This window comes from Henckelia pumila, chromosome 3 (genome assembly GCF_033568475.1).
Source record: "Henckelia pumila isolate YLH828 chromosome 3, ASM3356847v2, whole genome shotgun sequence".
Classification (NCBI taxonomy): domain Eukaryota; kingdom Viridiplantae; phylum Streptophyta; class Magnoliopsida; order Lamiales; family Gesneriaceae; genus Henckelia; species Henckelia pumila.
In genome coordinates this window covers 83,250,438-83,267,931 of record NC_133122.1, presented here as the reverse complement: position 1 = coordinate 83,267,931, position 17,494 = coordinate 83,250,438, and the positions used below count along the sequence as shown (strand labels likewise).

General features: G+C 33.9%; 1 protein-coding gene across 2 annotated transcripts; it reads left to right on the top strand.

Moving 5' to 3' along the window:
• The first annotated feature begins 11,400 nt into the window (after positions 1-11,400).
• LOC140890971 (protein ABA AND ROS SENSITIVE 1) lies at positions 11,401-17,061 on the top strand. 2 transcript variants are annotated; one of them, XM_073299162.1, is made up of 8 exons: positions 11,401-11,552; positions 11,809-11,915; positions 12,683-12,782; positions 13,395-13,605; positions 14,983-15,280; positions 15,927-16,002; positions 16,090-16,136; positions 16,270-17,061. In XM_073299162.1, the coding sequence occupies exons 2-8, from the start codon at positions 11,824-11,826 to the stop codon at positions 16,448-16,450; spliced, it is 1,005 nt and encodes a 334-aa protein (XP_073155263.1). In that variant the 5' UTR covers positions 11,401-11,552; positions 11,809-11,823; the 3' UTR covers positions 16,451-17,061. The 2 variants fall into 2 exon arrangements, with proteins under 2 accessions (XP_073155263.1, XP_073155264.1); XM_073299163.1 differs by lacking the exon at positions 11,401-11,552 and adding an exon at positions 11,561-11,694.
• The last annotated feature ends 433 nt before the right edge of the window (positions 17,062-17,494 follow it).

Genomic DNA, 17,494 nt, shown 5'->3' with positions numbered 1-17,494 from the left:
ACTTCCTTTGTAATTACTCGGATCGAAGATGAGACTCACACACACGAATATGCAACTTTAGGGAATGAAACTCAACACAAAAATTGTGGGTGTTAAGTGTGAGAATGGATGCCCCTAGGTGCTAATACCCAACCTTAACTCTATTTTTCGCAACCAAGGCATAACCCGAGTAATCAACCCAAAATGCCCTTAACTCGATCTTACCTTAACCAAATTCGACCCCGCTCAAACCGACACTCTCCAAACACTACAAACTAACCATAGGGCCAGTTTGTAACCTCATTTGACCACTCAAACAATCCTATCAAAACTCAATTTCGGACAGCCCACTTTTACTCCTAAAATTCTGCACCGACACCTTAACTTCAAAGACCCATAACTCATTGAAATATTAACCGAAACGAGCCCATTTTATACCAACGCGACCATAACATCATAACCTAGACCTAGGACCAGCCCTAAATACGCCCAGACCACGTTCAGATCCTCCCCTGCCCCGAAATCAGATTGCCCTGTCCCCAAGAAAACATCACCTTACAACCATTCTACTTTGAGGAAAACATCCCCAAACCCTTTTCCCTTGCCTCTAACTCCTTCCAAACCACCAAACACACCTATAGACATGTCTTAGAACTTTGCACAAACACATAGGCAGCCCTCAACCACACTCCAACTCCACAATTCAAAATTCACATGATCATGCCCCAAAATGCATCAAACTCATGAACATTCAATCAAACCCAATGCAAATCATTAAAATACTTAAAATTCACATCAAATTCAGCCCTCACACCATGAAAATTTTAAAATTTAGGCTAAGTTCTTTTCTGAAAATTTCGAAGGCCATAATGTGCAACAATCGACCTCATTTTCTATACTACAACACATCATACAACCCATAAACATCATTGCACAAGAGAATTTTCGAAAATTTTGCACATCACACAAGCTGAAAATTTCATCACACGAAACCTAAGCCTAAAAATCATGAAAGTTTCGAAATATGCCAAGAAAACATGGAAATATGCATAGGTAACTTGCTTGGATGCCCAAAAAAACAACCTATACTTGCCTTCTTGCCAAACTTAAAGAAATGAAGATGAAAGAGAGGGGAGGGGCGACCAGCAGCTTCCTTTAACCTTCAAGGTGGTCCTCCGGCGATGGCAACGGCGGCAGGAGGCGGCGGCGGCGGCTGGACTAGAGGAGGGGCTCGGCCGATTGGGATTTGGGAGAGGGAATGGATAGAAAATAAGATTGGGTGAAGGGGCGGCTAGCTCAAAGTTTTGGGTGCTAGGGTTTTAAAATTGTGTTTTAAAAGTTGAGTGTGTAGTGTGTATATATGTGTATAAGCATAGGTGTAAGTATTTAAAAGTAGGTGCGAGTGTTGCTTTAATAGTACAACTTTTACCTACTAACTTACACTAATAAAATTCCTAAGTTTAAAAAAAAAACCAAATTAAAAATATTAAATTGGGTTTTACTAATCCGGGTTTATGAAAATTCTAACTTCTGAAAAAGTTAAAGAATAATCCCAATATTGCAATAATAAAAAAATTGATTTCTGATATCCGAAAACTTATAACTTTTAAACTCTCATCTAATTTTCTCCTTCCTCCCTACTAAACTTTTAAAAATAAAAAATCTTAGTAGGTGAGCCTTTGGACATCATTTATTTTTTCTACTAAAAACATTTGATTCATGAAATTAAACATGAAAAAATTAAATGTGTTGTGGCTAGAGTTAGTTTGTTGAATGGTTATAAAACTTAAATTTTGGTCAAATTTTTTTTAACAAAGAAACGACTATCTATTTATATTCATAAAGTTTGATTGATTGTGTGAGTATTATATTTATTTATTAAACATTTGAATTACTTCATGGGTATTCTCGATTATGTAGTTTATGGATGTCATTAGAATATGATATTATTTTGCTTTTCACGAACATTTGATTAATTATTTTTTAATGTTTTTTTCTTTAGCTTCTGGGTGACATTCTTCAGTTTCTAGGTGAAATTGTCAACATCATTACGACATATGAAACAGACGAATGAAATTTGAATAAACAAAATATAAATTTTTTTTATTTCGAAAACAAATCTAATGTTTTATTTGAGAGGTTTCTTAATTGCTTGTGTTAATAATAGCTAATTTTATTAGGCATCATAAATCATTTCGTTCATTTTTTAAAAATTTGTAACAGGAAAATGAGACAAAGTATTATTTTGTTTCGGTATGATGAGAAATGGAAAATTAACGAGCAAGGAAAACCTGAATGGAGCTCGGGGTTGAATGGTGGCTCCGCAGCAATAAATATTGATGACTCTGAAGCAACCTTAAAAAATTTGAAACATGAAGTGTTTGAGAAGTGCGGCCTGAACAAAAGTGAGATTGATTTGATATTCAGTTACTTGACACATGTTGGTGATGATATTTTAGGCCCTATATATTTCAGTGGTGATAAGTGTCTACAGACATATCTATTATTTGGTGATGCGCATCATAGGCCTTTGCTTCACGTGGAAATAGCGGAAAAAATTCTAATTAATTGTGACGCTAATGTTGATTCTACAAATGATTTGCTTGATTGTAATGACTGTGGTGGTTCTAAACTAAGTGCGTCTATTGAAAATGATTGTATTGGTGATTTTGAATTCTACCTACATGGAGGTGATCATTGTGATGGAAATTTTTGTTATGAACATGATGATTATGCTAATGCTGATATTTATCCAGATGAACATTTTGAGGGTGTCTTTATATTAAGTAATGGTGATGAGATATCATCTAGAAACGAGCATGTGAAAAATGGGAATGAAGAACACGGCATTGGAGAAAATATAATTAAGAATGTGAATTCTAGTGTCACACAAAGTGCTGAACTTGAGATCCATTAGTGTGAATTAGTATCCGGTGATGACCATAATTCTTTTTTGTCTGGTTCTAGCAACGAGCAGGTATTTAGTTTTACGGATGGATCTAATTTTTCAGTTGGAAAAGAGTTCAATAGCAAAAAAGATGTTCAAAGAGAATTGCATAATATATCCATGAAAGCTTCATTTGAGATGAGAGTTGTAAGATCCACTAAAACTCTTTATTGGGTAAGATGTGTAGATGATACTTGCAGTGGAAAGTTCGTGTAGCGAGAAAGAATGAGGAGTCATCATGGCTTTCAATCCGGACATATTGCAATAAGCATATTTGTGACTTGGCTAATAGGAGGAGGAGACACGGGCAAGCGAGTGCAGTTATAGTAGCAGATACATTAGTAGAAAATTTTAGAGGGCAACAAAAAATGCCTTCTTTAAAAGCAATAAGAACAATGATGCAAAATAATGGTGCAGAGATTAGCTACTTCAAAGCGTGGAAGGGGAAACAACTTGCTATAAATCAGTTGAGAGGAGATCATGTTGAAAGTTTTAGGTTACTCCCTGCATACTTGTATATGCTCAAGCAAGTAAATCCCGGGTCAACAACATATTTGAAGGTAAACCCGGATGACAACTTCAAATACATGTTCTTGGCATACCGGATATGTGTTGATGAATTTAAATACATGAGAAAGGTCATATCAGTCGATGGCACATATTTGAAAGATAGATATAAAGGTGTTATGCCTATAGCAACTGCACAAGATGGCACCACCAATATCTCATTGCTTGGCCAGTTGTTGATTCAAAAATTGAAGAATCTTGGACTTGGTTCTTTGAGAAGTTGCATGAATTGATACCTGATGATGATGAACTGATTTTTATTTTTGATAGGCATAAATGAATCATTAATGGTGTTTCCTCAGTATACAAGAAAGCACAATATGGTCATTGCTTGTGGCATCTTGGACAAAACATCAAGACAAGACTAAAGTCCAAAGGGGGTGGAGTTGTACTATTTATGCGAACAGCTAAAGCTCACACATAGATGGAGTTTGATGAATTATACGGTGAGATGAATAACAGTTATCCAAGCATACAAAGTATCTTGAAGACAACATTCATCGAGAAAAATGGACAAGATCGTATTTTCATGGCTCAAGATATAATATAATGACAACCAATGGATCAGAATCAATCAATGCAAAGTTGGCACCAACTCGTAAACTTCCAATAGTTGCTATGTTGGATGCAATTCAAAATCTTATTTCATCATGGTTTAATACTCACCGCATAGCTGTTGTTGCTTCAACCGGGCATCTTACTCCATGGGCTGAGAGAACAGTGCGATCAAGATTTATCGAGTCACAAAAAATGGAAGTTTTCCAATTGAATACCTTTGAATATCATGTCATTGGAGTTGGTCATGATGCGGTTGTGGGATTAAATAGAAGAACATGTCGTTGCCGGGTTTTTGACATTGATAGACTTCCGTGTTCACATGATATAGCACCTGCAGGTCAGCATAATATGAATATTTATGAATTGTGCTCACATTATTACTCGACAAATGTATGGACATTGGCCTATACAGAAAAAGTTTATCCAGTGCCCCCCCTTCTAATGAATGGAACATACCTGCTGATATTGCTTCTATGACTGTACTACCTCCTGCGGTTAAAGTACATAAAGAAAGAACAAAGAAAAAAAAGAATTCCTTTCGTTGGAGAATTTGCGAGAAGGAAGAAATCGGTTGTTAATTAAGTCTGTTACGTAAAATTTATATGATGTACACCTTTAGCTGGAAGCCTTAAGAAATATATTTATTGTGATTTCATTTCATGTATTTTATTATTGATTTTTTTCGATTTTTGAAATATTGCAATAAGACATTTGAAGGTACTAACCTTGGTCATTTGATATTATCATTTGTTGGTGGGTTTTATATCGTAGCAATTTGTTTGATTGTCAATATGTGAATGTCAATTAATTTTAAATTTGTCTAATATAATGAATTTTATCCATTGAACCTAATTTGTATGTTGATATAAAATTTTTATTTTCATTTTCAAAAAGAGACTTACATGTAATTTGTGAATTAATTTTAAATTTTTGGTTCTCAATATTTTGAAATTTTGTAGGATACGTATATCACCAATAAAAAAATTAGATCGAATTTGTTCTTTTTTTAACTAATGAAATTAATTTCTGTGTTGCATATTTGAGTTGGAGAACAACGTAGATGATGAGTTTGTTTATTTGTGTCAATCTGCTAAACTTTCTTATTTTTTTTAATTAATAAGGGTAGAAAAGTAAACTAAATGAATTAAAAAAGTGAAAGTCATTTTTCAAAATGTTAGTCAAACGAAGGCTAATTGGTTAAATATTCCTATATAGGGGCATATATGTAGCAGTAATATTTTAAAGTAAAGAAATAAAATAAAGTTTTTTTAAAAAAAAAAAATTTAGTAGTAGTATCGGGTCGTTTCAAGAGTAATAACATATCCATTCACCCACATGAGAGATAGGTGTTGAATGTTGATGTACTTTTGGAGCTTCTTATTTCCTGGTAAAGCCAAAGGAGTGCTTGTTTGTTAAAATTAATTCCTAGATGACAGCATGCCTTGAGCAAAAATAAATCATGTCCTGCTTTATGCTTGGGCCCAAAGTTCCAACTTGAGAACATGTCAATTAGTCTTCAACTCATGATTCACAAAATGTTTACAAAAGTAACATTATTGACCATAATTGGTTATTAAACCCTCAGAGCTTCTGAATGCAATATGCACGTTGATCCATGAAACGACAAAATAACCACTAAAAATACTAAAAGGTAAATTATACTTGAAATCCCATATACTAAATCAGTAGTAGATAAATGTGTTTTGATGATTTTTTTAAACAAAGAATTATCTGAAAATTCATAACTAGTCGTTGAGCTTGATTTTGCTATACAATAATCATTTTGCATGCCATAATAGTGTAATTACAAATTATAGCAGAAATATTCAACTAATGAAACTAAACACATGATGTCAAAATAAAAAAAGAAATGAAGGGGAATGTGTAGATATGAGCAGCAAATACTTGTGTTACCTTTTACTAATTTTTTTTTTTGGTTTGATCCGGATGAAATAAGCGAATTTTCTCATATATATCAAAGTCTACAAAGTTTAATGGCAATATTAAGCGCGAAATCTTGGGATTTGAAATAAATATAAACGAAAAGTGATCATAAAAATTAGTTCATCCAGACGAAGTAAGTATAGACCGGGAACAGATAAATTGACTTTTGACTCCTCTCTCTCCATCCTAGATTCCTCATATATATGTCGAACTTTATTTCTCTATATAGATTCCTTCCAATAAATAAACTGGATGAGAACCTCAAAATCACCCAAGAGCCAATATAATACGTAACACAAGCAACCCAAATAAAAAATTGAAATTGAAATATTTTAGTTCATGTTTTAAAATAGGCCTTGCATCTTCGGGGATGGGAGAAAATCACTTTTTCTATCAGAATATTTTCGTTCATTCAGACTCGGTTTCTTATGAGAACAAAGCTAAAATTGACATTGATAAAACCATATAAAACAAACAAAAAGGACATGGAAGGAAGATTATATGAGTAAATACTGAAAATCATACCCTGCACTCTCAATATCTCAATAGTATAACAGATGAGTCGAAATGACATAGACTCATCAGATTTTACAAATACATTGAACAACAGTATTTACTGAAAAAAACAGTAACAGATAAGAACAAACCAGTATTTTTCATCGACGTTTGTTTGAAGCGGTGAAGTAATTTAAAAAAATTTAAATTATTTGTAAGAAAGTAATTTAAGGAAAAGAACATTCACCTTAACCTAATTGATTGTAAGAAGGGAAAGTCTGTATGCCAATCGTCATGCTTTCCGAAAGTAATGTCCTCGAACAATTCTTGAACAAAACAAAGCAGCATGGCATCAAGTTTTTTTTATATGAAAGCCAGTTGTGCAACACATCCTTTAATCATCGACCATGTATGCATTATATCTTATCATCGAGTACGAAAATTTTCTATAATAAGGTCTATCAGATTTTTTATGTAGGATCCACAAAAGAAAATAGTAGTTCTTTCTAATGGTAGTAACGTTTGAGTTCATTAGAACACTAAAGAGAGAAATCATCTTAAATCATAAATAAATATAAAAAAATAACGTATCACGATGAATTGAAGTTGAAGCAAAGCTGAGTCGTTTAAGCTTAAAGCTGTAATCACAAAATCCAATCATTAACATAATAACAGTGATTCCCATTGAATGAAAGTGGTCTTATGGCAATGATTTAGAATGGATTAATTTTGGATGCTTTGTGTTTTCTTTAACCTTTATTTTATTGAGTTGTCTTTGCTTATATCAACATGTCATCAAATTTAAAATACAAAACAGAAACTAAATTGAATGTGTAAACAGAAGCAAACGTAGATTGTTTATGAAATGATGTTTCGAGAAATTGTCACAGCAAGTGCTATATTAAGGCAAATATTAGTCCTTTACGGTAAAAGTTTTCATCAAAATATCCAATAATTAACCAAATAACTCTAATTCCCAGCAAGTAAAAGCAAATAACACTGCTTCACATTGAGCGAAAACCACGAATAAATAGGAGAAGAGAGCATAACACAATAAATTGAATGAAGTCAGTTGCAAACATAAATTTTGTAAACTTACTTTTAATCTCGTGATTGGATAACTTTATCGATTTCAATGCGGAATCGTTGAGCTCAGAAATAAGGATTAATTAAGACGATGAATTGAATTAAATCAGTAGCCCAATTATGTGAAATTACTTCCAATCTCGCTTTATATATATATATATATATATATATATATATATATATATATATCGGCTAAGAATGACGAACCGATGATGTTTGAAATTAAGGATGTTGAGGATGACCAAGATACACATTATTAATTAATAGTTAAATACACAAAGTCAGAAACATATAAGGGCAAACACACTATGACATAAACACAATATAATGAAAAATTTATAAAACAAAGATAAAATTGACAAAAAAAAAACTCCGAGAAAGGATAAAAGGCTGACAAAAATTTGCACTTAATTTTTGAAAAACATGTTTAGAATGAAACAAAATTAAAAAAAACATACGTACCAATTTATGGAGATAGTGGATTTGGAAACAACACCCATAAATCTGATGGGAGGAGATCTGCAAAACATATTTCCTCGAATTTTTGGAGAAGCAAACAAAATGAATGAGAACATGAGTGAATAATATAAAAGGAAAAGGAAAATTATTTGCCAGCCAAGATGGTTTTCCGAAACGTGGGAATGTAACATCCGGTATTTTAAATACGTAAATCCGTATGCATAATTAGGATATTTAATTATTTAAATTTGTGATTTATGGGTTAAATAATTATGTGAATTATTTGTGCATGATTTAATTTATTTTTAAGCACTTAACCCATAATTAATGATTTTTAGTATTTTAATTATTTTATCGCGTAGACAGGACCGTGGACGGACGAGATGACAACTTTCTAGCCAATTAATTTCATGAGCCTTTTTAGAGCCCTAAAATATTATTTTGGGTTTTATTACCTCAAAATATTTAGTATTTAATTTTATATAATTTTAGGAGTCCATTTTATTCAAAATAAGCCAAAATATTGACTTTTTAGTATTTTTAAAATTCCATTAATTTGATATTTCGGGATTTTAATATATTTAAGTTATTTATCAGATTATTAAATTTTATATAGATTTTTAAGTGGTATAATTTTTATAATTAAAACCTTTTTAATTATATTTAACTATCCTATACTTTAATTTAATTAAACCCTAAACCTAATATACCCAACCTCACGTATTCAAGCCCCAGCCGACACCCCACTCTCCTCCATCACCCTCTTCATCGTTCCAGACATCCCCAAGACTCCATAGCTCGATTTTTCTTTAAGCTTCGAAGGTGTGTTCGTCGTTCGTCGTTCCGAAATCGTCCCACGCTCGTTTTTCTCTTCGTTTCCGGTGAAAGGCATGATTTCCTTCTATATTTTTCGTGCCTATCAGATATATTAGTGTGTGTATTGGGTATGCATCAAAAACATTGAAGAATTTTCAGAAAACAAATTTATTGTGGTTGTATGCGCATGTCTCTTGTTTTGGGTTGATAATGTCCACGTTTTTCCTAGCCATGGATGTTCTAGCTGCTGGTAAGGGTCCCTAGGGTGTCTAGGATGAGTCTAGGCTCGATTGGCTCGGTTGGTTCAAGCCAAACGAGCCCAGGAACCCAGTTGGTGCAGATCGGCATGGGTGGTGCAGTGTAAGGTTCGTTGGAAGAGGCTTCGGCTGCTGTGCTTGGGGCTGCATGGGGTCGGGGTCGTGACCAGGTTAGGATCGCCCAGACGTGGGCTACGTCTAGGCGGCGAAGCTCCGGCCAGGGGCGGCCGGAGCACGACGGCAGCAGCCCTAGAAGGGCTGCTGCTCGCGGCGGACAGATTAGGGAAGGGGTAGGGCAGTTCGGGTTTTAGGGTTTGAAGGGTCCGGGTCGGGTGGTTAGGTCTGGGTCGGGTCAGTCCAGTCTTGGGTCAAGTTAGTTGGGTCCGGGTCCGGGTTGAGTTAGTTGGGCTCGGGTATTTTTGTTTTTAAGTTTTAAGTTTAATTAAAGGTTTAATGAGCCTAATTAAATCTTAAAATTTTATTGGGCTCCATTTAATTATTTTGGGTTGATTTCAATTATTTGGGCTTAAATTGATTTAATTAAGTGAGTCCAATATTTTTCATGGGCTTTAGGGCCCGTGAAAGTTATTGGGCCAGTCTTTGGGCTTTGGGGCCCATTGGGCCAGAATTGTGTTATGGGAATTTAATTAATTTTATTTGGGCTTAGAACAGTTTTATTGGGCTTAAGTATGTTAATGGGCCAAATTTAAGTGAATGGGCTTGAGAGTTTAGGGCCAGCAGTCCAGTACAATTCATGAGAAATTGCATGTGTCCTGATTATATATTTAATTATTTTTATGCATTGAAGTTATTTTAATATTTATATGTTAGTAAGAAATTAAATTAAATATATATGAAGGACACACATTTTATGTAAGTACATGCATTCATGAAATAATTTTATGTATGATTAAATGTTTAAGGTTGAGCAATAAGAAAATATTTTATGTTGGAAGTTGAAGTAGTGTGACAATTTAAGGGGGACTCGTCCCCATATGTGAACTATTGAAGGGCAGTTTACTGCCAATTTAAGAGGTGATTCGTCACCGCCACGTACGTTGGTTTCCACGTTGATCAGTATTTAATGTATGATTTAAGGTTACACTACGGATACAACCATGCGATGTTAGAAAATAATTTGCTCAACAATATTTATGTGTTATGTTATTTAAGATAATTTAAGTTATGATATGTTATGATATTTTTAAGCATGCACCTTCATGTATATGTTATGTATTAGTAGCAATTTGTTTTAAATTATTTTAAACCCTTGTTATGTTAGCATGTTGGGCCTCTAGGCTCACTACACTGGTATGGTGCAGGTGAGTTCGTAGAGGAGGATGTAGCTCCTACCGGCGGCGAGGACATATGAGCGGACATGCAGTGACACCGTGACCGTGATAGATGTCTGAGTCACATTGCATGTTTTAATTATGTCAGCATGTTACACTTTTTAATTATTTTTCAGTGGTTGTAGTTTTGAATATTTTATTTGAATATTTTCAGTGCATGCAAATTTTTAATCATTTTTTTTCTTATGCAGTATTTTTAATTAAATGTTTGACTCAGATATTTATTTTATTTAGAGAATGCAATTTTTATTTAAGTTATTTATTTATTTATTTATTTATCTTTTATTCTGTGCATATATGTATGGGCATATATGTGCATATTTTATTTAGTATGTATTAAAAAAAAAAAATTCCGCATATTTATTTATTATAGAGTTAGGGTCGTTTCAGGGAAAGTTTTCTCTCTTTTTTTAAAAAAATTTAAATTTAAATTTTGGAGAGGGGGTAATTGAAAAAGTCATACCATAAGACCAAACAGTTATTATAGACAGCTCAAAGTTAATATAATAGTAAAAGATTAATAATATTATTGTCATTTTACTAAAAATTAGTTTAAAACAATTTTTCCGAAAATGCTCAAATTTTAGCTTATATTAAATTTGGACCTTTTTTCCAAATATTCAAACATCTTGATCTCAGGTATTAATAAAATAATGGTATTGTTTTCAATGAGTGTCCAAGTGGAGTATGTGAACTTTGGTTTGGACTAGCCCGTCACACATGATATGCCTAGAATGGTTTACCTTGCGTGTTATACATGGCTTACCTAGTATGGTTTACTTAACGTAGTTTGCAAGGTATTACGTAATTTACCCATTGTGTATCGAAAAATAGCGATGGCAGGCCAATGTTATTAAAAAAATAATAATAATAACAATGGTATCTAAAGAGAGAATTTCAAAGCAAGTTCAAGCCTTTGAAAGTAAGTTCAAGCTTTTGCGAACCACTTGCACTATTTGTTGAGTTGAACATTAACGCACATTTTAAAGATAGGGCAAAATCAAAGGGTGTCAAATTAGGGCGAACATTCGAGTTCGTCGTGTTTTGCTTTCCGGAGCATAATCAGCTTTTATTTTATACCCCCCATTTCAGGTAAATAACGCTGTCCCATTTTCCCTTAAATTCAGTTTGTTTGAAAAAAAAAAAAAAAAAAAAAAAAGTGGTGTTGATTTTAAATTACATTTTTCAAATCGAAATTTATCGGTTAAACACCTTGAGTCCGTGACACTGTCAGGTTCCATTTATTTGGAGTTCTAGAAATTTGATCTTTGAAATTTAGAGTGGTATATTTGTCGTTTTGGACTTGGGATTGAATTCACATCTCTTATTTTCTTTGGTTTGCATATAGAATTGGTATTTGAAAATGGATGTGCAAGCGAAGAGGAAAGCCTTGTTTCGAGCCAAACTGAATGCACAGAAGCAAGAGAAGCAGCGCATTGATTCTCCTCTCATTAGGTATTGCAAATTTCGTGGCAACATATATATTTCCATTGTTAAAGTGAATGTATTTTTAATTGCAGTTTTTTCTAGAACATTGTGAACTCGAGCCTTTCAGAAATGTAATTATAATATGGTATCAGGTTGTAAAAAAATTAACTTGAAGCTGCTCTTGGGTGCTTATCTGTAGATTTTGGTTTGTTAATACCCAATCAGGATACGCCTTGAGAACTAGTTTTGGCCATATGTTTCCATTTTCCTTGACTTACACGCTTGGGGAATGTATGAAATTATAAAATTATGGTTTCATCATCTGCAATTGCTCGAGGTTTTAGAAAAAAGGTATTTTCTATCGTTCTGCTATTAGATCAATGTCCGTATCTATGTGATTCTGCTCTGTTTCGTCATTATATAACCCATTCCATGCTTTGCAGTGTTTTACAGTTGAGCAAGTAGCCTTGCATTCCCTTCGGTGTTTGGCCTTTCTGATACGATAGTAATTGGCATATTGTGGTTCTATTCGATGTAAACTCACTAATCTTAGGAAAAATAGTGTTACTTACGATGTCTACATAATTTTTCATCTTCCAGTATATATCTTGTAGGATTGGTTTATATTGAGGCTCGCAGATAACCATAATGGAAAAACCTGGTTCAGTGATTGGAATCTTTTTTACTACACCATTGATCATTTTTAATGTGGCATACGGATTCAAGCACCAAGTGTTCTTTGGTGCAATTGTTTTAGTCAGACAAGTAAATTTATTTGCCAATTGTAAATGCAGGTACGATGAACATGATCAACTGGTATGTAGGGTTTGTGATGTTGTCATCAAGTCTGAGTCCCTGTGGCCTGCACACCAAGCTTCTCGTAAACATCACGAGGTAAATGTTGAATTTGAATATGGGACAGTGAAACTGCAAGAGAATGAAAGTCGGGTGTTTTATTGATTTATTCCTATGTCTCCTGATTTCACGGATCACGGTAGTGTGTTGAATTGAAATTGTTGGTGATTTCATGTTTGGTTGATCTTGTATGGCTATGGATTTTGATTATGTACAGTTGAACACAGACGTTATGTGCTCTTTGTGTTTTCTGCTTTTCGCTTCTTTTGGAAGTATAAATATTCTCCAACATTGAAGCATATGTCCTCCTTCTACCCAGTTCCACACTAATCCAAAGGTAAAGGTGGAATAACTGTATCCCATTCATATTCTTTCAGAGTGCCTTCTCTCCCCTCAGACACCTTTCTTTACTGTGAATCAGCAATTTACAATTAAGATTTATGGTTTAGAAATTAGACTAATTAGTAATTATATTAGTTAGATAACTGTTGCCCTAGATGTTTGATAAAACTTAAGTAGTGACTGGAGTAGTATGCAATTGCAATTGCCGTGTGATATCCGTACTTTTTTGTTGATCCTTCTTCATTGTTGCTTTTGTAGTAAACTTTGGGTCCACTAAATTTTCTTATCTGGATTCTTCTTCTTGTATAGGCTATTGACAAACTCAAAGCTAGTGCAGCTGCACTAAACCGGGTCAGTAGCTCGAAACCCGAACCTCGGCAAGAGTTGCCAAATTCTAAACCTGAGTCTCCCGAAGAGTTGAATGATAAATCTAAGCTATCAGCTGCATTGCCTAAGAAACGACCATCGATGCCTCCTCCTGATTTTTTTGATAATCATGAGCCAAAAAGGCAGAAAAATGGTAATAATCTGATTTAGTATTTCCATTTTAAATTTTTCTTTATCATACTCTTGGATGGGTTCGTCATCTGTTTGATTTTTTATATACTTTTGTCAATTTGTGATTTTGATGAAGTCAAATGAACCATAGATGATTATCAATTATAAATTTCTTGAATTTCTTGCGCTCTGACTCCTCAAACTTACTTAGTGAGTGCTTCAATCGTATATTTTTCAATTCAGAATTCCATTAAGTGTGTAATATGTTTGACGTATATAAATTTCATTTCGATCCTTTGTTTTGCTGGAAACATTGTACGAACCTTCTATGTTTTGTGCATAGGGTGTCCGGCTATGTAGCATGGGTGTTGCAGAAAAAATTTTTTTGGAGTATCGGGTATGGTACGACACGCAAATACGCATGTCGGATACGGTCAAACCCGTGTCGTTGACCTTTTTCAGGTTTGACCGGTTGGATACGGTCTGGGTACGGCTTGGGTATGGCGTGGGTACGGCCAGGGTACGTTTTTTGGGTATGTTTGGACTAAATCACAAATAATTTAAAGTTTCAAGGGTTCAATTGAAAAATAATAAATCTATAAGGACTTCTTAATAAATATATTAATTTTAGTTGGGCTTAAAAAGCCATAACTCATCCGACATCCATTATTTCTTCTTCGTTACTTCTCCATTCTCTCTTCGTTACTGCTGCTTCTCATCGTCGATCATCACCAACACCACTCCTGAACTTTTCCCCGCACGCCGCCGCCTCAGCCGCCCCACGCAGCCTCCAGTTTCTGATTGTCTATCTTTAGGATTTTTAATGCTTAATATATATATATATTATTTATTTTTTAATCCTAGCCGTATCGTGTCCTATATTTTCAAAATTTTCCGTATCGCCATACCCGTATCCATGCAACATAGGTGTACGGTGTAGATGAGAAATTGACCTGGGAGAGTTGTTAAATGAATGAGCTTTTGTATTCCAAATGATGATGTATGATCGGTCAACATGGTGAATTAACTAAAATTTACCAGGATCAGCTTGCTGGAAGGGATGGAACACTTAAATTTTCATTGGTGATCCACGTTGTTCGAGTGGTACAGGATGAGCTAATCAATGTGGGAATAATTCTTTATAGTTTTAACGGATAGGAGAAGTTCATGACACAGTCTGACGTAGAAACTGGAAACACCATTCGTCTGAATGCTCACCTTTGTCACTTTGATCCATTAGCCAATACTGTCGCAATTCTGTTTCCTAATTTTTTGTGTAGTTTGTGTTGATTGCTATCACATTTCCAGACAATTACAATCCTAATGAACAAGAGTTTCTTTGACTTTGAGGTTTCAGTCATTCAAGTAAACCGTGTTTGAGTTTGTTCTATTCTTATAGAAAGGGATTCGGGGAAGTTGAAAGACCGCGAGTCACACAAGAAATCGGAAGCTGCAAAATCTGAATTGGTGGAGCCATTTGTCCCAGCTAGTGGGATAGACAGCATATCAACTATGGCTCCATATGGGAGTCAACAAAATCCAGAATTTCAAACTTCCAAAGATTTCAGGCAGGGTTCAGAAATAGCTGTTGGCATTGAAGACAAGCAAGTCAGAGGAGCTCTTCCTGAAGGCTTTTTTGATGACAAAGATTCTGATTTACGTGCACGAGGCATAACTCCTGTGAAACCGGATGTCAAGTGAGTTGCTTCTCACTTTTTATTTATTTTATTTAATTATTCACAAGCACATGCATGCATCTTTATTTTTCATTTACTTTTGCGGGTGACAACATGTTAACCACTTTTAGAGGTGTTTGACAATTCAATATCATTAATTTATCAGCGTGGTAGATGTTGTTGAGTAGAAAGGTATTTCATTATGGTTAAGAAACAAATACTGTAACCATGTGGCATTGCTTGGGATTTATATATACAAATTTGATAAATACAATTAAGTGCGCTCGACAATGGTTTTTATTGTTGTTCGACCAGTGTTGAGAGGAAATGGGCTTCTACTATTTCATTTCTCAACTGACATCTGTTGTGGAGAGTGTGTCGAATATTATGGCATTTGTGGATTGGATGGTGCCATGGTGGTAGTTGGTCCACAATTTTGATGCTAGAGAATTTCATTTTCTTGATTTGAATAATGCAGAGAAATGCTTAGCTAATAAAAGCTGATATTAGTGATTTTTATTAAAGATATCTTGACCGACCTAAAGTTTATGGACTTTACATTATTATTACTGCCATAAATGCTTTCCACCATCTAAAATTATGATGTGGTATAATTTCATCGTTCTTCCTAGAATTTGAATGAATACTCCATTTCTAATCCGGGCAGGGATGAATACAAGGAGTTTGAAAAGTTAATCCAAGATGATTTGCAGGAGGTAGACAATCGTTTGGAAGAAGAGGAGGTGCGTCAAATCTTACATATTATCAACCCTTTGATTTATACGTTAATATTGTATGGAATATGAAAGTATGGGGTGTTTATCTTGCAGTTTGATGCTGCCGAGACGATCGAAGAGGCAGAATCTGTAGAACAAAGGTAACTCATCTATGGGAAACAGTAAACACTATACACACATGCATGCATGACCTTTTATTTTATCAGAATCTCACTGCACTCGAGCTTCTCTGCGGTTCAAATATGTACGTCGCCTTTCATCTCGAGTCTGCAGGTCTTATAGGGATAGAGTGGAAATATTGAGAAGGAAGAACATGGAGCTTAAAGCTTCTAGGTCTGTTGCTCAAGTTAGAGATTCCAAAGTTCCATGTGAGGATTCTGGTCGAGAAAATTCATCAAGCGATGAAGAAAGCGAAGAGAACTTCGCAGTTGATTGGAGAGCAAAGCGTCTTTGAATGGGTCACTGTATCTCTGTCCAGCCTGGAGAAAAAGGACTTCGTGCTGATGCCGACTGAAGAATTTCGCAAAATAGAATTCTGGATGACATCATTGCTGTTTTTCTTGATATAAACATGAAGCTCTGGAAATGTTCGACATCCTGCCTTTACACATCTGGAAATGTTTATACGGCCAGAAACTGAAAAAGAAATGGGTTATGAGTGGGGGTGAATTAGGATTCCTGGGAATGGAACAAGCTGGGAGTGAAATATGAATTTTTAGAAAAGAAATGTTTCAAAATAATCCCGTTGCTTTCGTTTGAAAGGATTACCCTACAAAGTGTTTTCCCTTCGTGCTATGTTACTATATAAGGGACTATTGGTTAAATAAAATAAAAAAACAAAGGTATTAAAGCATGGGAAAATTATCAATAACTTCTTAACATATTTAACTTTCTTGTCAGTCCTCAGGTTAGCGTTTATTTGTTCCAACTTTCTAATAAAAGTCTATCATTTGTTTGAGGCTCTTAGTTTAGGTTAATGTTTGGTAGCATTATCAATAATTCAAGTATAAATTTATCATTTTTAATCCTACGTTCTTCTCATCATATTATTTATTCATCTATTAATTATAATTTTATATCAATCAAATCATTAATTATTTATCATACATTAATCAAATCATTGAATTTAAATTACTATATTATCCTTTATAAATAATATTATTTATATTTTATTTATTTTTTAAAAGGATAAAATAGTAATTTAAAATTTTTATATAAAATTTAATCAATCAAATCAAGTATAATCTATTAATCAAATCAAATATTTTAACCACTATCATTTTTTATTTATTTTTTTATTATAATACATTACTTATCTAAAATTATTTATCTCATCATCCATATCAAATATACCATGCTTGACAATAATTTGGTTATCCCCAATATCTTGTGTTTTGTTTTTTAATTTGATAAGAGCTTATTTAAATTCAGTTGTCATAGTAAAATATTTACTTGAAATCCTTCGATAGTAAATTAAGGTTCATAATTTTTTTACTTC